At 38.5% G+C, this 24,226-nt stretch overlaps 1 protein-coding gene across 11 annotated transcripts in view; it reads left to right on the forward strand.

Annotated features, from left to right (window-relative positions):
* The window catches only part of ACTR1A (actin related protein 1A), a 27,946-nt gene continuing 3,720 nt past the window's right edge, over positions 1 to 24,226 (forward strand). For 2 of the 11 annotated variants that reach the window (XR_009155636.1, XR_009155637.1), the window contains exons 1-12: positions 1 to 130; positions 4,952 to 5,016; positions 5,711 to 5,786; positions 6,238 to 6,363; positions 7,981 to 8,105; positions 8,658 to 8,874; positions 11,188 to 11,280; positions 12,483 to 12,657; positions 13,361 to 13,422; positions 15,983 to 16,023; positions 18,530 to 18,637; positions 18,866 to 18,928. Coding sequence is in view for 1 of the 11 variants with exons in the window: in XM_058187356.1 (XP_058043339.1) it covers positions 83 to 130; positions 4,952 to 5,016; positions 5,711 to 5,786; positions 6,238 to 6,363; positions 7,981 to 8,105; positions 8,658 to 8,874; positions 11,188 to 11,280; positions 12,483 to 12,657; positions 13,361 to 13,422; positions 15,983 to 16,023; positions 18,530 to 18,632 (1,131 nt within the window). In the remaining 10 variants the exon portion in view is untranslated. Of the gene's footprint in view, positions 131 to 4,951; positions 5,017 to 5,710; positions 5,787 to 6,237; positions 6,364 to 7,980; positions 8,106 to 8,657; positions 8,875 to 11,187; positions 11,281 to 12,482; positions 12,658 to 13,360; positions 13,423 to 15,982; positions 16,024 to 18,529; positions 24,091 to 24,226 lie in introns of all 11 variants that reach the window. The other 9 variants (XR_009155632.1, XR_009155633.1, XR_009155634.1 and 6 more) reach the window with 8 other exon arrangements.

A 24,226-nucleotide genomic window follows, 5' to 3' on the forward strand; every position in this document is an offset into this window, starting at 1 on the left:
GAGCATGCGCTCTGCCCCCTGAGCTGTCGTTTGCTCGGCAGTAACCGAGGTGGGTGTCGCCGGCGGCGCATCGGCGCTCGCCATGGAGTCCTACGATGTGATCGCGAATCAGCCGGTGGTGATTGATAACGTGAGTCCGAGCGTAATTGTGTCTCTGCAATGTGAGAAGGTGGAGGAGGGGAGGCGCTGCGATTGGCACGGTGGGGTTTTTTTTTTTTTGCTCCTCATAGAAACCAGTCGACGGATCTGTTAGCCGGTGGTTTTCTGCTCCATCCTCCCCGCCCCCGCCCGCGCAGTCTCCGGGCAATCCTCTGTCCCTCGCCATCTCCAACCGAAGTTGGGCTCTTTCCTCCTCCATGCCCCAGGCCCCCGTTCCCGTTGGTCGATGCCTTTGCCATTCAATGGTAGAACGGCGCAGCCTGCAGAACAACGGAGCAGGTAAACTTACGCCCTGTTGAGCTCCTCGCCCTCTGATTGGTCCCGCTCTGCTGAGTCTCGTTCTAGCGTCATCGGTTCGCGTTTCGCCAGGGAGTTCGCCCCTCCTTTTCGGAGTTCATGCGCGATTATTGGCGCGTTGGCTCCGCTATTCGTTCTTTTTGACCTTTAAGGGGCTCCGTTTTGTTCTCACCCGCTCCTTCTATCAAAGCGTGCGAGAGAGAATGGCCTGGGTTGGTTAGCTGGGCCCCCGGAAAATTTGCCTCGCCCTCCTCCATTTTCCCTGGGTGTATTTTTGCTACGTTTCGATGAGATCTCAATCATCATCTTCAGGCTTTGGCTTTGTTATTATGTGAGCAAAGTGTGGATTTTAACTGCAGTTAAAATCCACATTTTATTTTGCAGTTAAAATCCACATTATATATGTGTATATAATATATATATATATATATATATAATATGTGTATATAATAAATGTATATAATATATGTGTATATATTATACTGTGTATAATATAATCATGCCTTTGACATGACCTGAGTTTAACTCATAGAATCATCTATTGCAATATCCTTCCTGTTGAAGACTACTTCAGCTTCAATCACAACAATACACAAGCACACAATAGATTTAAGCTTAATGTGAACTGCTCCAATCTTGATTGCAGAAAATATGACTTCAGAAACAGAGTTGTTAATGTCTGGAATGCACTACCAGACTCTGGTCTCTTCCCAAAATCCCCAAAGCTTTAACCAAAAACTATCTACTATTGACCTCACTCCATTCCTAAGAGGTCTGTAAGGAGCGTGCATAAGAGCACCAACGTGCCTACCCTTCCTGTCCTAATGTTCCCTTTGATTGTATCCAATTTCATATAGTTGTTACATACTTATGATTATATATATGCTTATATATCATATAGTTATTTCATGCTTATGCTTATATATACCGTTGTGACAAATAAATAAAATAAATAAAATAAATTGCCTGCGTTGCTCTTTCTGTAAAACGGAGTGCAGGGAAGAAACTTTTTTTAGATGCAGCCGAGACTTCTTTCTATCGTTTTTCAGATTTCTCTGTAACCCTGAAATCAACAACGCCACGTTAAGAATCAGCTCATCAGTTAATATGATTGTTAAATGTTGCATTTTTTCCCCGAATTTATGCAGAAGCCTCAGAAATGAAGGGTCAATAAAGGAGAATATTTATAGCTAGTCTAGGCTAGCACTGATTGTGTTACCTAGTTTGGGTAATGAAACGTCTTCAAGAAAACAACCAAGCTCAGAGAACACCAAGGACCACTCAAATGAAGGGTTGGTTCAGTATATCCCAGCAGACAAATGCTGTGCTTGTGGAGGATCCAAAGCATTTCTCCTGAATATTTTTTTTAATGGGCACTGTTATGATGCATACATCTTTGAAGAGAGGATTTAACATGTTTTCCCCAAAATAAGACCCTGTCTTATATTTTTTTGAACCCTGAAATGAGCGCTTGGACTTATTGCCATGTGCTCAAAAGCCCAATTGGGCTTATTATCAAGGGATGTCTTATTTTGGGAGAAACAGGGTAGTAATTGGTAATTAGTATTTGTCACAGTAAATCCTCAATTAGATGTCCATGTTATGTTGAATAATTTCTGGATTTTGGGGTCAAAAATCACTGCTCAGCAGCCTTCTTGGTTTTCTGGTACAATTCAAAATAGTGATTTTGTAACTATAAAAAATTTTTCTACCTCAAAATCCTAGAAATGGTGGTAGACTTTAGGAGAAACCCTTCCATACTTCCACCTCTCACAATACTAGACAACACAGTATCAACAGTAGAAACTTTCAAATTTCTAGGTTCTACCATATTGCAAGATCTAAAATGGACAGCTAATATCAAAAACGTCATCAAAAAAGGACAACAAAGAATGTTCTTTCTGCGCCAACTCAGAAAGCTCAAACTGCCCAAGGAGCTGCTGATACAGTTCTACAGAGGAATTATTGAGTCTGTCATCTGCACCTCTATAACTGTCTGATTTGGTTCTGCAACCCAACAAGACAGACACAGACTTCAGAGGATAATTAGAACTGCAGAAAAAACAATTGCTACCAAGCTGCCTTCCATTGAGGATCTGCATACTGCACGAATCAAAAAGAGGGCTGTGAAAATATCTACAGACCCCTCACGTCTTGGGCATCAAGACGTGGGGGGGGAACTCCTATCCTCAAAAAGACGCTATAGAGCACTGCACACCAGAACAACTAGACACAAGAACAGTTTTTCCCCGAAGGCCATCACTCTGCTAAACAAATAATTCCCTCAATACTGTCAAAACTATTCACTAAGTCTGCATTACTATTAATCTTCTCATCGTTCCTATCACCCATCTCCTCCCACTTAGGACTATGACACTAACTTTTTGCTGTATCCTTAACGATTTATATTGATTGTTTCCTAGTATGATTTGATTGCGTATTTGTACCTATGACTATCATTAAGTGTTGTACCTAACGATTCTTGACAAATGTATCTTTTCTTTGTAAGTACACTGAGAACATATGCACCAAAGACAAATTTCTTGTGTATCTAATCACACTTGGCCAATAAAGAATTCTATTCTATTCTGTAAATCTCCACATGGTTAACAACCAAGTCATAAGAAAAACTGCTCCCTGCTAGAAGAACATGTCTGTAGTTTTATTATATGATGTGATTCAGGGATTCTTCTGTATGCTAATTAGTTGGAAGAGGCTAGGCAGTTGGAAATAGGGAACAGTTTCTTTTCTGTGGTTAGATGGATTCCTTCCCTGTAAAAGTTACATCTGTTTCTACCTTTCTTTACTTTGTTCTCCACCTAATACCAGTGTCCTGAATTGCCATTTGTTAGAGAGTCACAACCCCTCCATTGCAGAGTACTTCCAACAGTTTTAACACTAAGCAAAAATAGAGGGGTCTTTTCTAGAGCCTGTTTTGATGCAGGCTCACTTGAGGAAAGATTTCATGGGATCCCTTATTCACAGAGACTTTGCCTTTGTAGTTCTAGAAAGGTAGAAACACCCATATTCTCATACAGTGTCCCTTCTACAATGCTCCAAAATGGGCTTTGATTGCACCAGTCATTTCCTAATATGAGGGCCATGCAGCTAAATTTTATGTTTATTATTTATAAGGGATACTAACCCTACACTTACACATAAGGCGGCCAATTTTTTACCAAGTTCACACAACTGCACAGACATTGTTTATTGTCCCATTATTTTCCCCTTTCCTAACAATTAATTGTTGTGTTAAACCATCGTTTTAGTGTATTTTTAATTCTAAAAGCTGGTCAGAGACCTTAATAAAGATATTTGATTTTGTTGTGCACAACTGTATTTTAAAGACCTATTTGCAGAACACAGTAGATAGGTTATTTATTATTATTTAAAGTTTGCTGTAAATTAACATTGGCAATTTAAAAAAATCAAATCTTGGATGAAGGCAATTGCAAATAATTTCTCTTATTATTGCTTAGAAAGATACATGAACATGTGCATAAATTGACCAGATTCAGGTTTGACTCACCTGAGATTTTATTAGTTTCAAAGCTATGTTCACATAGCATGCTTATCCACAGTCAAATTAACCATTATTTATTCATTAAAGTTTTAACATGACCTGCAAATCCTGCCGAGTCCCAAATTAGCCAACACAATTTCAACCTTGCATGTTTTTTGTCTGAACCAAGCTGTGGCCTGCGTATTATTTTCATAAATCCCTAAAGACAGGTAAAGGTAAAGGTTCCCCTCGCACATATGTGCTAGTCATTCCCAACTCTAGGGGGCAGTGCTCATCTCTGTTTCAAAGCCGAAGAGCCAGCACTGTCAAAAGACATCTCTGTGGTCATGTGGCCAGCATGACTAAACGCCAAAGGCGCACGGAACGTTGTTAGCTTCCCACCAAAGGTGGTCCCTATTTTTCTACTTGCATTTTTTACGTGCTTTCGAACTGCTAGGTTGGATAAGTAATGGGCGCTCACCCTGTTACGCGGCACTAGGGATTTGAATCCCTGAACTGCTTTCGATTGACAAGCTCAGCATCTTAGTCACTGAGCCACCACGTCCCTAGATGTATACAGAGGGGGAAATGGTTCAGTGTTCTGTAAGTTATTAGGGTGATGTGATTCAGTGCTGTTTACTGGATCTTTCCTGTTTTTTTGTACTTCTCTTGAGGAAAAGCCTCTTCTGTCTTACTATCTAGTTCTAAAACCTTTTGTCCCACACAAAGAAATTCTTGGGTGGTCTGAGGCTGCATAAGTGTGATAATGGGATGTGCTCCATCTAGTGGTCACATAAATTCACTAACAGGTCATACAGTTTTCATAATGGAATTTATTGGGTGAAGTTTTGATTGAAGGGTCTCAACAAGAAGGCTGGTGCTAAATTTGGACTGTTATTTTTTTCATGTGTTAATAGGCATAGTTTTGGAGCCAAGATACTCATGAATAATTATATCATTTCACATGATGGTCTTTGTTTTTTATCCCAACAGGGTTCTGGCATGATTAAAGCTGGCTTTGCAGGTGATCAAATACCTAAGTACTGTTTTCCAAACTAGTAAGTATCCTCATAATTTTGGCTGGTGTTCCATAATTTCCTATTATGAACATTTTAGCATGGAGCAGACTGAGACTTTTAACTTATGCTGACTCTGGCAGTTGAATACACACAATTTTTTATGCATAGCTTCAATTAGGCCAGGGCTGTGAAACTCACGGCCAGCAGGCCAGAAGCGTCACGTGCTGGCCACGTCCACGTCCGGTTTAGTGAAGGGAGGAAAGTCCCGATATGTCATGTTATACTGCCAATACAACACAAGTTCAACCCCCCTGATTTAGGATATTACATGTCCTTTAGGATGCAGAATTCCTTAAAACTGAGGGTTTGGGGGGCTCAGAAATAGCTTCTCATGAATTTGGAATTTTAAGGATATTTACAATTTGCTGCTTGCAGCAAATTAGAATCGAAGCAAAACAAATTAGTTTCTTCATTAATCCTATGGTGGATTTTGAAGATATTTGATATTGGATTAGTTCTGTAGCATGAACCAGTGACTCTGATTTAAGCATTAATGTGATGTGTGCATTGTTCTTATTAAATAATCATGGTTAAAATAAATCATCCTATGATATTAAACTCAACCACTCAGTTCAGGTTGCAGCACCTTAATCTAACAATTTTAGAATGGCCTTTCCTGAGTGAATTTTTTAACTCATAAATCCATTTTTTCCTTTTGTGATACTTATTTCAGTGTTGGCAGACCAAAGCATGTCCGAGTTATGGCTGGAGCTTTGGAAGGTGACATTTTCATTGGCCCAAAAGCAGAGGTAAGATCACTATATTGATTTGACTGAATTTTTATTCTTTTTTAGGGTCACCAAAAATTGAGAAACAGCCTATGCTTTTTATCTAAACAGAGTCTGATATTTATCGTTCCTCTGTTCCTCTTGATAAACAGATTAGGTTCTAGCCATTTGCTTAGGGTTATATTAGAAGTATTCCTGAATGTACTCAAATTGATTATAGTATTAATAAACTCATATCTATATATAATGAAACATATGCATTACAGATGCATACATATCATCCAAACAGTTGCTGTTACGAATAAAAATTTGTTGCATGATAAACACATTTCTTCTGCTATGTTACAAGTGTAGTTTCTATTGTAAATTTAGTGGTTATTATATTTGGGAATCTTTTGTCAGTAAGTCAATGTATGTTTATATGTCTCTTTCTCTGATTGATTAGCTGTCTTGGCTCTTTAATTTTCTTAAGGAACATAGAGGTCTTCTTTCTATACGGTACCCAATGGAACATGGCATAGTGAAGGATTGGAATGATATGGAGCGCATTTGGCAGTACGTGTATTCAAAAGATCAACTCCAGACATTTTCTGAAGAAGTAAGCTACCTTTCTTTCTCTAAGCTCCAGAGTACCTAATAAGAGAAAAAGCTGTATCTGCTTTTTAATCTCAATGCAAACTCAATTAGCATTTTTGATTCTGTTCAATTCACTTCAAAAGAGATAGCAATTTTATTTTGGATTCACAGGGTAAGAACTAAACTGGAAAGATCAGAGACAGCTGTTTTAAAAGCCAACCAGGTGCATTCCAATCTCATGGCTAGGAAAAGCACAGCCAAGTTTATTAATTCAAGAGCGCAGAATAAAAAAGTTTACAATTTAAATCTTACTCCTAGAACATACATTTTATAGCATGTTGATCTTCTTCCATATCTAGAAAATTATCTAGGAGTATAATCAAACAGGTACAATCAAACCGGTCAGTCCTAGAGGAGATCAACCCTGACTGCTCTTTAGAAGACCAGATCCTGAAGATGAAACTGAAATACTTTGGCCACCTAATGAGAAAGAAGGACTCACTGGAGAAGAGCTTAATGCTGGGAAAGATTGAGGGCAAAAGAAGAAGGGGACGACAGAGAATTAGGTGGCTGGATGGAGTCACTGAAGCAATAGGCGTGAGCTTAAATGGACTCCAGAGGATGGTAGAGGATAGGAAGGCCTGGAGGAACGTTGTCTATGGGGTCGCGATGGGTCGGACACGACTTTGCAACTAACAACAGCAACATAAATTTCTAAGAGTGAAGTTTCTGCTGTTAGCTTATTTCTGAATATAGGAATGAGTTTCAGGAAGAGTAGGGATTTATAGTCATGTCTGACCTGAAGTCTTATACCCATGGTGCCAAGCAGTAATGTGATTTGCTTCATTTTGACTTTTAATGAGAGGTATTATGTAAGAATATGTAACAATTTGTTTTGGCTTAGCCTGAATCGGGTTATTGGCTAGATTCATACAGAGAATAAGAGAATATGGTTGAAATTGTGCATTGCACTAAGTCAAAACCAAACAGCCATAAGATGATTGATGTGTGACTTCAACCATTATAATATATTTAACAAAAATGGATTAACATTTTCTGATTTAAGATATGAGGGGGCACAAGCATGGACTTTCAACATAATAATTCCACTCTCTACTATAACAAGAAGAAAAAAATTCATTTAAACTTGCACTTTAATAGATCTGTTTTTATATCTGTATCCACTCATGGAAGGGAAATTTAAACCGTAGTTTTGAAAATGTTACTGAACTACAGCTTTCAGCCTTCCTCAGTAATATTGACTGTACACTGATAATACAAATTCTCCACCCATAATGAATAGCTATTTACTAAATGTTAGGCTACCATATCTGGACTCCAAAAATACTATACAATAGTATACAAAATACTATACAATAGTAGGTGGCAGCAAAGAGTTACAGATAATGCTAACTATGTGCTACCATCTAGTGGTTATCTTAATTTTTGCAGTTTGAATATGGCAGGCCTAGTGTAAGGATTGCCTCACAATTCCCATTTGGTGGGATCAACTTTCCAAATGCATAGCCACAAGAAGGAAGAGACTGTTAAACCTAAAGCTTTGTGCTAGAAAACTGGGAAAGTCTCCATTGGCCATGAAATAATGGCTAACTGAGTCCCTTATGTTCCTAATCACTAGCATCCTGTGCTCTTGACGGAAGCGCCACTGAATCCTCGTAAGAACCGTGAACGAGCAGCTGAGGTTTTCTTTGAGACTTTCAATGTGCCAGCTCTATTCATCTCTATGCAAGCTGTGCTTAGTCTGTAAGTATTTTAAGCTCAACCTGGAAGAAAAACTAATTTTTGCAATTTATTGCATTACTTTGTATATGGAATGATCAAGGAGATTACATGCACACACAAGTAGATCTGTATTCATTGAGACTTACTTCTAACTAAATATGCACCATGATTTTTAAAAAAGTTTTCCTCAAAGATCTCTTGACAATTAAATGAAGATATTTATACCATAGGCAAATACAGAAGCAGCAGTAAAATCCACTCTGTTAGTATGGTACATATAAAGAGTGAGTTTTTATTGCTGCTTCTGTATAAATTATGGAGAATTCGCCCAATGCCATACTTTTGCCTAGTGAACTTTCCTCTGTTTTACTTTGGTGATAATTGATGTATCATTACATCAATATTACCTTATTGATGTAGTAATGCATCAGTTATTATCACTGATTTTCTTCCATAAAGATTGCTATTTAGTTATTACTAGGTACATTAGAATAGAATTATGCTGGGGAAAATGCTATCTTGGAAGTGTTACAGATTATCCATCAAATACTGTTGATTTTCTTCTTTCTGTAGTTATGCAACAGGACGAACTACAGGGGTGGTGTTGGACTCTGGGGATGGGGTCACCCATGCAGTACCTATTTATGAAGGTTTTGCAATGCCCCACTCCATTATGCGAATTGACATAGCTGGCCGTGATGTCTCTCGTTTTCTTCGCCTCTATCTCCGAAAGGAAGGCTATGACTTCCATACATCATCTGAATTTGAGATCGTCAAAACCATAAAAGAGGTGCATGGATGCCCTTTGTTTTTGATTCTGGGGTCTCTTCTGTTTTAAGGTACTGAGCAGAGGAGGGTGGATTGAGCAGTTACAACTGATATATGTCATAGCATTTGCTAATGTCTATCCAGATTACAAGAAAAGATGGAGAAACGAGCCTGTTTAAATTGCATCAGTGGTACAGAACTGCTCTCTTTTGGCTCTTGAGGGCCATCTTCCCTTAGTTCTACTTTAATCTCAATCTAATCAGTATGTTCAGAGAAGTGATATGATTACAAACTTAATCCTTCTGTAATTGTGCACATTCACATAGTGGACACAAGACTGCAGTTTTTAAAATTTTCCCCCTTATGAGAAACCAGAAAGCTATCACATCTAAAAAACAAATAGAATATTCTTATTTTGGCTTCTTGCATGTACCTGGTATATCTTTTCTTTTGTTAAAAAAGGTAAAACAGGTAAAGCCTTCAGTCATTTCATAAATACCACTTTCTTAAAAGGTTGTATTCCATTACATGTTCCTTTCAAATTACTAGCTGGTGCCTGAGCCCAGATAACAATTTTAAAAACATACAACATAGCAAATATACTAATTTTGGGATCAAATTGCATTGTAATTTACATCAAGTCAAGGATTTTATTTGCCGCTGGTAGATCAGTAGATTTATGGCTAACATGCAAGCTTTCACTGTCTGTTTAAACATTGGGTCAGGGTTAGGGCTAGGGTTAGGGTTAGGTCAGGAATGCAGAATTTGCTTACTAGATAAGTAGTGGGAACATCTTGGCAAGAAAAATCAGAGTTGGACAAAGCTGTTTGCCAGATCTTGTTTAGGAAAACTACCAAAGAGTTACAGTATATCCAGGGTTGTTGGCCTTTCTGACTATAAACTTAAACTTTCCTTATGTAGAAGGATTTCTGAGCTCTATAAAAGCCAAGGATAATAAAATAGATGTGCCTAATTCTTATTAATAGATACTTTAACTTTGACATAAAAACTCCAGTTTAACTGCAACAGTTGATGATTATGTTATAGCATGATAATTGAGAAAATGAGTAGAAATTACTTCATTCCAATGTCTGTTCCATAATGAAGCTACTAGGTCATTTAAGAAAAGCATTACTTCTTAACCTATGTGTTTAAAATATAGAAATTCTACTTCAGTTTTTTAATATTTACAAGTTGTCCTTCTCGAGTTGCTCACAATGTTAATAAAATTAAACCACTAGAACACTACAAAAAGTTGAAATTTCATATAAAGGAAGAAAGAAAAAAAAGATTCAAGAGTATAGCCTTGGGAAAATTGCAGAAATCTTATCTTAAAATTATAACAAAATGGGTGTCAGATAAGCCTCCCTGAAGAGTGAATTTTACAATTGAAAGTAGCACCACTAAAACTATAGTTTCTCTAGTCATTCGAGCAACTCACCTCTGATAATAGAGCTAGTTTATTATACAAGATTACTGCAGTAAGGTACATTCACAATATACCATTCTGATATATCATACCATTATACCAGGTTTTCCCAAAAATAAGACTCTGTCTTATATTTTTTTTGAACTGTGAAATAAGTGCTTGGCCTTATTGCCATGCGCTCAAAATCCTGATTGGGCTTATTATCAGTGGATGCCTTATTTTGGGGAAAACAGAGTATTTTAATGGTATATTCTGAGTGGCTTGTGTATTGCAATCATAAAGTGATCATGTGGGCTTGTTCCAACTTCTTCAACTTGATGTCTTCCAGTTCTTAGTGACCATCTCCAGGTTGAGAAAAGTGACTTAACTCATGAACAGTGGTGTGTCTCTTTACATAATCATTAAAGCATTTGCTAATATTTAAAACTGGGCTACCATCTACTATGTGATCAGCTGGAAGGAGGTCATAGAGTGTTTTGCTACAGAATTGCTGTTGAGCATAGTAAGGGAAATAAACACTGTAAAAGCTCTTCTTTTATGTCCTTTGTACCATTGCTGAATGAGGCTATTTATATTGAAAACTCCATCTTATAAATTCATCTGTATTCCATAAAATAATGTATACTGGAGAGCTTTCCTACTCTGGATTTTCTTTGTAGAACTGCTTGTTCTTAATAAATTTTCTAGATTTTTTCATTTTTAATCATCAAATGGTTAATAATTTTATGACATTGTTTGGATGGTGAGGCTCCTTCCATGTTAGAAGTGGGAATAAAAACAATAGCAAAAGGCAAAAAACCCTAATGAATGACAGTACATGTGGAGCATCCAAGGGAACATTGTTTTACCATGGGCTGCATGTTGGAATGTTGATGATTATTATCTTTGCTTGTTATTCTTCCACAGCGGGCTTGCTATCTGTCAATTAACCCTCAGAAGGATGAAACTTTAGAAACTGAAAAAGCTCAATATTACCTTCCTGATGGAAGCACCATTGAGGTTTGTTAAAACTTCACATAATTTAAATATTTCTTAAAGAAAACGTGGGAAAAGGCTCTGAAGTGATACAGTACCTTCAGGCTCCTTCAAGATTCTAGAACAGGGGTAGTCAACCTTTTTATACCTACCACCCACTTTTGTATCTCTGTTAGTAGTAAAATTTTCTAACTGCCCAACGGTTCCACACTAATGTGCCATGTATTGTTGTCTGCACATGCCTCTCGCACATCGTGGATTGGGGTTGGGGAGGCACCGGCTACCAGCTCTGCTTCTCTGTTACAGCTGGGTGGTGTGGGGGGAGATGCGCGAGCTATTCTGGGACGAGGCTCTTTTGTTTGTGGTCGCACTATAACACCGTTTAGTTTCACTTACATAACGTGAACTAAACTTATGCGTGGGCGATATAAATAGTATATTTTCAGAAATTTAAATTGTCACAGGGAATTTTATGAAAACCTAATGAAAATGTTTTTAAATAATGCTATGAAAATGTTTTAAAAAGTCAATTAAATTAAAAAAAAGGAAAGTGCTTCAGTATCGGACAAAACCCCTACCGCCCACCATGAAAGCTGGAACGCCCACTAGTGGGTGGTAGGGACCAGGTTGACTACCACTGTTTTAGAATATAAGTGATCTTGATTTAAGTTCATTCATTTTTTAATTATCTCTTTATTTTGAGTTACCATTCCCTCCTTTTCTCCTTTTTATTTCAATGGATTGGTACGACTGATACTTTTGGTGTCAGTCATCTGACACAATCTTAGTAAGATTGTATTCTTTACAATAAGAGTTTTTGTAGTTTTGTTTACTCAAAGTTGCTGTAAAACAAAATGTGACATCTATCCGTTTTCAAATGATTTGAATTTCAGTTCTAATCAGGCCTAGTCAATATGTGTGAAAAATTTGACATATTGTTGAAGTTGTCCAAAACATTTGGATAACATCAGACTGCCTAAAACCTACTGTACAATCTTAAAATAGAGTAATTTATAAGCATATCTGTTCATTACCACAATACTGAAGAAGAGGTGGTCCTTGTCTCTGCATTTCAAGTTCTGTTTAAGGGTCCTTTTAGATTAGACTAGTGCAGTGGGAAGAAAGTCTTTGTATGAGCATAAGAATATTTGTGTGACACAGTTTTTCAATCTAGGAAATAAGACTTCTTACATACCAGAATCCTGACATTCTTGTTCTGTTTGCAGATTGGTCCTGCTCGATTCAGGGCTCCTGAATTACTGTTCCGTCCAGATCTGATTGGAGAAGAATGTGAGGGATTGCATGAAGTTCTGGTTTTTGCAATTCAGAAGTCTGATATGGACTTAAGGCGAACTCTCTTTTCCAATATTGTGCTCTCTGGAGGCTCCACGCTCTTCAAAGGTTCCTTCTGATGCTTATTTGACTTTATAAACATGGGGTGTTTGAACTTAACTTTAAACTTGTCCGCTCATCTTCTTTGAAGCTATTGAAAATAATATTAGCTCCTTGGGAGTAAATATTGGCAGCACTCCATATAATTCTTTTCCTGGAAGTAGGCAAAAATTGTTCCCAGAAAAATCTTCTTCCAGCCCTGTTGGAAAAACTGGAAGTCAGTAGGCTAGATTCACATATTATTTCTGGGGAAATAGTCATAGCATTTCTTAATATGTCTTTTTTTTTACTATTCATGAAATACAGTTTTTGTCTGCTTAAATGATTTTACCAATTCTATTATTTATTTGATCTGTGTAGTTCAGTGGTCCCCAACCTTTCTGGCTTCACGGACCGGCAATAGCAGTAGCAGGGGAGGGGATGGTTTCACATGCCCATGCAACCTAGCTCCTGCCCATGCGCAAATGAAGCTTCACACACTTCCACAGCCTGGTTGCCAAAGGGCCACAGATTGGTCCATGACCCCAGGGGTTGGGGACCCCTAGTGTAGTTTATGTATTAATACATTTCATGCATTCCTTTATTATAGAGGAAGAAGATGTACATGTTGTTTCAGAGATTGTTTGGTTGATTCTAGATTTGTTTTCAGGAAACCTCGATTACTTTATAATACCCTAGGTTGTTAACTCAAATTATTGCTTATATTTAATAGGTTTTGGTGATAGGCTTCTAAGTGAAGTAAAGAAACTGGCCCCTAAAGATGTCAAAATCAGGGTATGTAGAGCTTGCTTGGAGGTTGTAGCAGGGGAGCACAACTAATGTATACATTTGCCTGAAGATCAGTACACGCCTATCTGGGATGATTATTCTTTTCCACCAATTGCGCAGCTTCGGGAGGGATGCACATGGAACACTGAAAGAGGAAGGGGATACCAGCCAGATCAGCAGATTCAATCTTAGTGATCAATGGGGTGATACATTGCAACCATATAATCCTCACATTAAAGCTGGGGTCTCCAACCTTGGCAACTTTAAGCCTGGAGGACTTCAACTCCCAGAATTCCCCAGCCAGCTTTGCTGGCTGGGGGATTCTGGGAGTTGAAGTCCTCCAGGCTTAAAGTTGCCAAGGTTGGAGACCCCTGCATAAAAGGACCTAAGAAATCTGTCATACTCTGCTTTAACTATCATCTACTCAGATATCACCAAAACAATATGTTCTTTTTTCATTAGTTTTATTAACAATCATGATTACAACAATAAAAATTAACACAAACAAAAAAACCCCAAAGAATAAAAGAGCAGAAGGTACACAAAATAAAGAAAATAGAAAAGAAAAAAATATAGTAAAGAAATATATATAGAAGTGACATCACCATCCTAACAACTATAAACAATTTAAAAAACTTATTGCCTCCTTTTAAAATATATCAAATGATCTCTTCTTCCCACATCCCATTTCTTATCTATAAACAAATCCATAAAAATGTCATTTCAGTCCTCATTGCAGCAAAAGTCTATTAAGAGCTGCCAAATATAACAATGTATCTATTTTACCCTTCCTCAAATAAACCATATATTCCTTCTTTTTACTTCTAAGTAAGAGTAGAGTTAATCCCTTCAAATAATGTTGTAAACCTTTTATTCCCCCTCTCATGTTTTGTTTATCTCTTCTCTCAAGAATCTTCAAACCTTAACAAGCCTTTTTTGTCAATTGAGTATAGCAGTAACACTTAAACCTATATAACGCTCCATAGTGCTTTACAGCACTTTCTGAACAGTTTACAGATGTCAGCATATTGCCCCCAACAATCTGTGTCCTCATTTTACTGACTTTGGAAGGATGGAAGGCTGAGTCAACCTTGAGATGGTTAAGACTGAATTCCTGGCTCTGGACAGAGTTAGAAAAATTATCCAGGTCACCCTCTTTATTTGTTCTTTTAACCCCTTTTAATCATTAAAATGTCAGCCAGTTTCTTTTGCATGTCCAGTGTAACATACGTTTGCACATCATTCTTTTAGCCTGCCATTTTTAAATCCATTTCCAACTCTGTCTCAATGTTGTAAAGTAGAACTTGTTCCATAACATATTTTAAACAGTCTGTCCATAGAGGCAGACACTTGTGAAATTAACTTCTGGATCTAGTGTTAAAAAATTATCCTTTATTATATCCAATGTTAAATGTTAGTTTGCTTCATTCTGTATTTATAAATTACATTTGAGATGTCTCCTTTAATTGTAATTTTTAGTTTCTTCTAATTCCCCCTCATGCCTATTTTTAAAAAATCTTGTTTTATTTTAGTTTTTTTAAAAAAACATTTAAAACAAACTCATTCTTACTGGAAGAATTCTGTATAATTAATTCCAAAATCTTACTTCAACTTTATCTGGAGTCTTAGTCCATTTGCAACTTTCTAAAATCAAAGTTTTAATCACCATTTTTGGTGTTTATTAAAAAAACATTCTTAAACTTGTAGTTCAAATGTGTTTAGCTAACAATTGATGGAAACTCACTTAGTGTTGTAAAATGTGTCAATCTAAAGATTCCCAATAGCTGAAAAACAATTGAAAAGCAATTTCTAAAAATGATTAAAAGGAACTTAGTGTCTTTTCAAAGGCACCAACCGCAGTTTGAGCAAGATGGCTATTCCTTTCCTATTAGAGCTCTAAACCTGCCTGAGACCACTGTCTTGTTGTCTCCTTGTGAGGACAACTGTCTGTAGCACTTGTGGGCAATCTCAAATCTTTTCCTTGTCCAAAGAGGAATTATCAAAGAGCCAGTCTACTTACCAGCTCTTCATTCTGCCATAACTGTTAGTGCCTCTCTTATGAAACCTATAGTATAACACAGTGATGTAATCACTGTGGCCCTCATATGTTGCTGAACTATAACTCCCAAGATCCCTCACCATTGCCCTTCTTGGAGTTGTTTAGAATGGTAAATTAATTTAGAAAGACATAACTTATCATACTACTACTATGGTTGTATAATGCAGCTACCTATGGTTAACCAACTTATGGTTTATGAATTTTCAGGATTTAGATGATCACCTTAATCATAAATTAACATCAGGGGCTATGTTAATAAGCATAGTAGGTTAAAATGTGGTAAAGGTGATTTATGATTCAGTGTGTCAGGTAAACACAACTCTAGACTTCAAAGAGTCTTTTAGAGATTGTCAACCACAATAATAACTATCTGGCTTTCAAATTGGTTGGTTGGGACTGTTGGAAAAAAAAATGCAATAGCCTACAATAGAAGAGCTTTGTAAGTTTGGTATATGGACAATAAATGTCTTCTTCTAAATCCTCCTCACTTTTTATTTTAATCCCTAGATATCTGCTCCTCAAGAGAGATTATATTCTACATGGATTGGGTATGTACAACATCTGCTGTAGCAGAAACAGTGGTGGGATTCAGCTGGTTCTAGGCGGTTCGGCCGAACCGTTTGTTAAATTGCTGGTTCGCCCCGCCCCTTGCCTCTCCCCTCCCCACCATTACTTACTAGTGTCACGGTACCATTTGTAAAATTGCTGGCTCGCACTCTCCTCCCCCCTGGGAGCACACCCGAACCACTTGTTAAATGTCTGGCTCAGCCGCCTACCACTCTGTTCCCTGCCCTGACCGCTCCAGCAGCAGAAGGCAAGTACAGCCGAGTGCTGCCCCTGGGGAAGCGGGACTGGGAAAGGTGGTTGACCTGCGCCTGCCTGGCTGCCGGCCATGACCTGCCCCCATCCAAGTGCCTCGCTGGCCACGTGGCCAGTGAGGAGCTTGGATCGGGTGGGCAGCAAAGAATGTGTCAATCGCCTCGGCCTGTCGCCCACCCAGCAGGACTGTCCTGCAGCCGCCTTCCACCCACGCAGCACCAGCCTACCCTACCCCATCTGGAGAAAGAGTGATGGAGAGAAAGAGGGGGGCAGAAAATGATGAAGGAGAGAAAGAGAGATGAAGGATAGAAGGGGGAGAAAGATGAAGAAGAGAAAGAGGGGGAGAAGGAGAGATTAAGGAGAGAAAGAGATGAAGGATAGAAGGGGAGAAAGGTGAAGAAGAGAAAAGGGAGGAGAAAGATGGAGAGAAAGAGAGGGAGGGAGAAGGAGAGATTAAGGAGAGAAAGATGGAGAGAAAGAGAGATGAAGGATAGAAGGGGAGAAAGATGAAGAAGAGAAAAGGGAGAAAGATGGAGAGAAAGGGAAGAAGGGAGAAAGAGAGATTAAGGAGAGAAAGATGGAGAGAAAGATGAAGGAAAGAAAGAGATGAAGGTTGGAAGGGGAGAAAGATGAAGAAGGGGGGGAGAAAGAGAAGGAGGGAGAAACAGAGATTAAGGAGAGAAAGATTGAGAGAAAGAGTGGGGAGAAAAATGAAGGAGAGAAAGAGGGAGGAAGAAAGAGATTAAGGAGAGAAAGAGGGAGGGAGACTGGATTTGTTCTGGTAATTGGTTTAACAAGCATGGCACTGAAAAAGTGACTTATGACCATTTTTCACACTTACGAACATTGCAGCAAACAGTCATTACGGCAAAGAAGCTATGTCACTTGACCACCTGGACATGCCCACCCGGTCACATGAAGCACCGCAGTTGTGACATAAGTGACATGGTTATTAAAAATGCTGCAACAGGGATAAATGATGACCAGTCATAAGTGTGAGGACGGATCAAAAGTGCGAGAACCTGTCAGAAAACACTTTTTTCAGTCCTCTGATGGCTGAAAAAAGTGATTTCTGACAGGTTCTCGCACTTTTGATCCGTCCTCACACTTATGACCGGTCATCATTTATGCCTGTTGCAGCATTTTGTGCATAGGGACTACTCAGAGGGCTGAAAAAGTTATTTTTGACCTGTCTTCACACTTTTGACCGGTCCTCACACCTACAACTGTCCTCACATTTTACATTTTGCGCCCTATCTTGTAACCGTGGTGAAGAGAAGCAGTTGTGAAATGAGTGACATGGTTGTTAAAAATGCTGCAATGGGTATAAATGTGAGGATGGTCATAAGTGCAAGGACCGGTCAGAAATGACTTTTTTTAGCCCTCTGAGTAGTTTCTATGCCCGTAGCCAGGGCCACCCAGTCACATGACCAGCTAGCCACACCCACCCAGTCACATGACCACCAAGCCACACCCCAAAATAAGCCACACCCACAGAACCGTTTGTTTAAAAAATTGAATCCCACCACTGAGCAGAAATTGTAGTTTTATTTGCTTTTACATGGATCCACACATTTTATTAAAATAGAAAGTGACTTATTTAAAGCTAAGAAGCCTCTGAACTGCACTGTATATGTACTTGTACTGTATAGGGTCTACAACAAATTACTGTGGTTAAATAATTGCTCTTTGGGGAAGTTTGAAACAAACTTTTTCATGTGTAGTGGTTAAGGTGCTGGAAGATCCAGGTTCAAATCCTTGCTTTGACATAGAAGTCAGCCAGTTAAATAGATAATAGATAAACAGACAGAGAGACAGAAAGATAGAAGTAGATAGATAGATACATAAAGAGAGATATGATAGGTAGGTAGATACCCTGTTTCCCCCAAAATAAGACATCCCTGATAATAAGCCCAATTGGGTTTTTGAGAACATGGCAGTAAGGCCAAGCACTTATTTCAGGGCTCAAAAAAAATATAAGACAGTCTTATTTTCAGGGAAACATGGTAGAAACAAAGAGATGATAGATAGATATAGATAGATGATAGATGGATTTAGATAAATCAAATGCTGATTATTTTGTTTGCCATACTTTTGAAAATCAATCTCTGGACATCCTTTAATTTTCATTAACAACAAGTTGATGACTATGAGTTTAGTAATATTTTTAGAAAGATTTTTAAAAAGTTATTCCTAATAGCCATGCATATAACTCCTGTGCTTGTTCCTCTACAGAGGCTCCATCCTGGCTTCACTTGACACATTTAAGAAAATGTGGGTTTCCAAGAAAGAATATGAAGAAGACAGTTCTTGGGCAATCCACCGAAAAACCTTCTAACCCTGGCAAGTTCAGGGATCTCTTTAGATATTTGTTCTTATTCTTAAATCTCTTTTCTGAATCTCCAAGGAGTTGTCTGTGTATGCATGAATGGATAGATGGGTGCCAGCACACCCTGGACTTTCACAGAGCCAAAGGGAAAGCTGGGTTTTGACTTGACTTCCAATTGGTTGTGTGGGTTTGAGACTTAATCCACTGGAAAAATCCATTTCCCCCCCTTTTTCTTTTCCTAGGTGACCCACAAACCTCTAAGGGGGAAGGAAGGAAACCCTATGATGTCTCAGAAGAAACTTTGGGTAATACAAAAGTGAATAATAAGATAGAAATAGAAAATGTCAACTAACATTGGATCAAATTTAGATAGGCTGACCAGATGGAAATTGAGCACAGAAAATTATTCAAGTGCTCAGCAGATATTTTTTAGATGGTTAATTCAGAGCTTTCCTTCCACTCCACTTTTTTCCCTGACATATGCAGAAAAGAGAATAAGCACATTCTTAACTATTACAACTCCATTTACTGCTTTGTACATGTATGTATATTCTTAGGCTGGTGCGTGTGAATCAGAATCACGATATGATAGTTGGAGCAGTTAATTTTAGGAACTAGTTTATAATGCATGACATAGATCAGAAAGAGCCTTCCTTTGTTCTTTTTTAGACAGTTGATTTTGGCAGCCTGAAATAAAGCAACTGACATTTAACTAACGAAAGGTGATTCCGGAATGTGTTTGATGACCCATTCTATTGCTCCTCTGCCCACCTTCTCTCTTTTCCCAAACATGTAGGTTCTAAATGTTAATATTGATTCTTCTTGAAATGCAAAGACATAGTGCCTATGTCACAACTTCTGCCCAAGGGATCTTCAACCAAGCTTGGTGGGGAGCCATGCAATTGTTTTTCAGACTTGTTTTATTTATTGAGAAGTTTTGGTGGTTGCTGAACTAGCATTACTAAAATTAGTTCCACCATTTTCTGTGTCCTATTATATTGTATTTGCTCATAGTTTAATACTAGCACTAATGTTTTAACAAAATATTTGTTAAATACTATGAGGTCTGTTTGGCGACCCTGCTGTATTATTTTTGGATTTGTTGCTTCAGTGAATGCACCCCATGAGAAAAAAATGAATTGTATTAGAATGTTTGAATTTAATAGTAATCTCCAGAAGGTTGGCATTCTAAAATGTCAGCCCCTGATTTTACATGATACAGAAATGAAAATTAATCTGCTTTGAATTCATTTTTGTTTTTATTTTTTTATATATATTTTGGTGCTTTTTTTTTTTTACTTTGCTGCTGAAAACCAAATATTTTTGCATTTTTGTCCATTTAAGTATTTGAAGAGTAGGCATCAGGAAAAGAAGCCTTACATCTACCAATAGCCAAATATTGGAAGAGAACCGTAGTCAGAAGTAAATATTAAATAACTTGTACTAGCCCAGAGGAGAAATACATAGTGTTTGCTATTAGTATATTATAAATGTGGTCCTGTTGTGCTTTTGGTTGAAAGCCTGTTTTCCTTCTTAGGTTATTAGCATTCTCAGAAAAATTGCACAGGAATTAAGTAGGCAAACTTATAAGAGGAAGATCCTTACTGGCTGAATGGATGGAGGAAACTATAGCTTCTCTTGCCAGCAGGCTGATTAGAAATGCATATAATACTTATAGTCTTGTGCATTATTCAGCCATCCTTTCGTGTTAAAAATAGGGTAAGATCTGAGGATACAGTTCTCCCTGAGTAAGTTTTGCTTTGTCCCCTTTTAGTGTAAGAGAAGATATATTTTCAAAAGAGTCTTTAATTGTAATTGACTTATAAGGGAGGAAAACAAACATATCTGAATTCAGCAATTCTCAAAGTGTACATAAATAGTTGTGTAGTACTGGAATATGTAGAGTTCTTTGTAGCCATTTCTTCTGTTACAAAGAAAGGATTTTGGGGGTAGAGCGATAATGTTCTTTTAATTAATAACATTCAAATTTCACCATTATGTCCTTATCTTCAGTAATGAAAATCTATGCTGTGACAAGAATGAGTCTAAAAGACTCTGCCCATTTAATAATCCTCTAAGACTAAAGAATAGCATAAGGTATTTTCTAGTTTCGCAGTATATTGAGAATAATAGTTAAAACACTAAAAAATAAAATGACTATACACTACATTTTGCAAGGTTCTTCTAAAATGCTGCTACAAATGATCTCCTGTGTGTTTATTTCCTGATATTATTTATAGTTTTCTTACCTTGGATGTATCCTAAGCATCTAAGGTGACATTGGTAGGAGATCATATCCTCGTTACAAAATAACAGTCTCCCAATTCATTCATTGTTTTAATTAAACCTTCATGAACAAGTCATTTAGTTTGTGATTGGAATGGAAATGAAATTTCTGCTTGCTTGATTCAAAAGTTCATTGCATGCCTAAGCAAGATCTTGAGAAGTTGCTCCACTTTTATTTTAACTCTTTGCTTTCAGAGCAGAGGCTAAAGCAAGTTCATTGTTGTGTTGATCAAGGCTTGAGTTGTAGATCTGTTTTTTCTATACAAGTATACTTTTTCCTGTTGGCTCTAAATGTGTTCAGATACGGTAGAAGCCTGGGGTACTGAGATTAGACAAAGTTTAGAAAAGTAAAGAATTAAATGCAGGTTTAGAGGCAGTAGACTAGTTATTAAAAATATTGAGTATTGTATTAGCTTTTCTTTTGACAAGATTTATGTACAGGGTAACCTGGTATTTCTCATGGAAGACCACAGGACTGGTTTTTCACTGCAGGAAAGGGCACCTAGCCCGTATTTCTTACCTTGCACTATGGTAATGTCACATTTTATTTTAGTTGTAAAGCATTTGAAATGTATGTCCAGTGCAGGTTATTACTTTGGAGGCCTTGAGTCTTGCTTGAGTTACTTGAAAAAACAGAAAATGTTAGTATTAATGAAATTTGTACTGTAATTGCAGTAATGAAGGGAGAGTTGGAAATAATAAGGGCTACAGCTTGTACTGGTATGAAGGATGGCAAACCATTACTGTAATTTATTTTAGTTCATGTTTATGGCTGTATGTATGTGGAACTAGTATTCCTATGTATAAACAATCCTTAATTACCCCCTTCCTTTCTTTTAATTCATGGCAATTTGTTTTGACATCAGAAGCAGTAAACTTGTATGCTAAACAACAAACCCAGCACTGGTTTTATTAGTCTGATGCTATACTTCACACAGATGTGCAAATCACTGTGGAGTATTACCTACTGTACGTAAATAAAATTATTAATACACAGTGTGGTTATTTGCTTGGAGAAACTGTTTGATTCAATTAATGTGAGTGATCTTATTTTTATTTGAGACTTAGACACAAAGCCCACTTGATTATCTTGGGCCAATCGCTTTCTCTCAGCCCTATGAAGGAGGCAGTGGCAAACCATTTCTGGGGGAAAAATATTGCCAAGAAAGTTGTAGAGAATTGGGCACAATTAAACAGAAGAAAAAATATTGTTTGAGGAGTTGATGTCCTCTTTGGAAGTAATTCTGTTTGGCTAGCAGGGAGGTCGGCAACCCACAGCTCTGGAGCTGCATGTGGCTCTTTCAGCCCTCTTCTGCGGCTCCCAATGCTGCTGCTGTTGCTGCCTCCATGGCCTGCCCACTGCTGTTGCAGTGCCTTGCATAGCACAATGAAATTTAGCACATGTCACAATGAGGGAGACAGGATCCCCCTCCACTTCCTAGAGCCCATTACGATGCAGACCCACAATGAGATTCCCCCATTCGCCTCAAGCGACAGCAGCGGAGCCATTGGCTTGCTCTCGCCTCCTGGATGTCAGTTGCTTTTCCTGCAGAGCCTGCAGGCTGCCTAATGCCCCGCCTCCCCACCAGCCAGCTGGTCTTCAGCTCTCCGCTGACCAGGTGCTCATTGGCGTGCTGCTCATAGGCTGGTTGGCCTGTGGATGTCAGATTCCCACCACCCAGCACCTGTTCCTCTCCCCCCCCTCCCCCCCCCCGAAATGGCAAAGCTGTGCGGGGTTTGACAGCGGTGCGGGTGAGGCCAGTATCTTGGGGCGGAGAGATGGTCACATGTCTCCAGCATCAACAAAGGCTGGAAGTAGCTGCCCACCGTTTCCTGCTGTAGTCTGTCCAGCAGCAAGACCCAGAGAGAAAGAAGGGGAAAAGGAGAGAGAGAGGAAAGGGAAAAAGAGAGGGGAGAGACCAGAGAAGGGAAAAAGGAGATAGGAGAGAGAGAGAAAGAGAGAAAGAGACAGAGACAGAGAAAGGAGAGAGAGACAGAAAGAAAGTGGAGACAGAAGGAGATGGAAGAAAAAAAGGAGAGGAGAAAGAGACAGAAGGAGAGCGACAGGAGGGGGGGAGGGAGAGGGGGGTGAACAACACACCAGGTGTGGCAAGAGAGGTGGCTGGGAGGAAAAGTGTGAGGCAGGGCCAGGCGGGGCCAATAATTTAACTGGTTCTCTGCCCTAATGACTGGCTGGATAGGTGTGGCTGGAGTGTGTGTCATTTGGCTGGGTGGGAGTGAGTGACGTTGAGTTGGCAATGCCCACGCAGTCACACTGGTTGTGAAATTATTGGCTCCCAGTGTTTTCTGTGGGAAACGGGTCCAAATGGCTCTTTGACTGTTTAAGGTTGCAGACACCTGGTAGCAGATGGAGCCAAATCTTAATCTTCTATCTCACTCGTGGCGTTCCTTAAGACAACTAGGATTCTTACATACTAGACAAGCTTTTGTCAGTTTAAAATATTCCAGTGAGTTGGAGGAACACTTCCAGGTTATGCAGCTAGGCTAGCCTAATATAATTTGTATTTTTGTTATTGCTGATATTTTAAAGTTATATTTTGATTAGTTGCTTGATTGAGCCTTCTGCCACCACTCGTCTTGGAACACCACAGTTGGCATCCACCTTCTGACCCTAGCAAGAGAGTGCTCACATTCCTGGTGTTGGTTTTCTGGCAAAGTAAGAGTCAAAATGCAAAAAGTGAAAATACAACAGCACCACTGCATGGCCATGCACTATAAATGTGTGTGGTGACCAAAGGATTCAGCTATTCCTTTTCCTTAGTGATAAACTCAAATTGAACCTACTGAAGGAAGATGCAGTGTAAACCTTTGCCTATCTGATTAAATGTCTGCATCGCTTTCTATTCTGGGCATGTGGATTGTGCCTCTGTGCCTATAGTTTGGCATGCAGGCTAAATCCAGAAAAGAAATCAAGAGGAGATTCCATTAGAATAGTTTTCCCTTCTTTCTTCTACAGAAAGGAAGGGTAAAAATCCTCACGGGGGATACACAAAGTCTATGATGTAGAAAGACAGTCGATTTTCTCCCTCTGGCGTTCAAAGTTTGCTGTGATGTTGATTTGGGGAAAGGATGCTGCCTACCAATAGTCCTTAATGCCCTGGAAAACAGATCAGACCAGAACTGTAGGAAATAGAGAAGACGGTCTCACATTTCCTAGCAGGTAATTGTGACTTCTCTTACATGTATAATAATGAGAGAAAAAGGTTTAAGACATATTAAGTTCATATTAAATATATTTTCCTAACCCCAGTACTAATATTTGTATACCCTTACAATATTTGTATATTAATATGATT

This window comes from Ahaetulla prasina, chromosome 6 (assembly GCF_028640845.1).
Source record: "Ahaetulla prasina isolate Xishuangbanna chromosome 6, ASM2864084v1, whole genome shotgun sequence".
Lineage (NCBI taxonomy): Eukaryota > Metazoa > Chordata > Lepidosauria > Squamata > Colubridae > Ahaetulla > Ahaetulla prasina.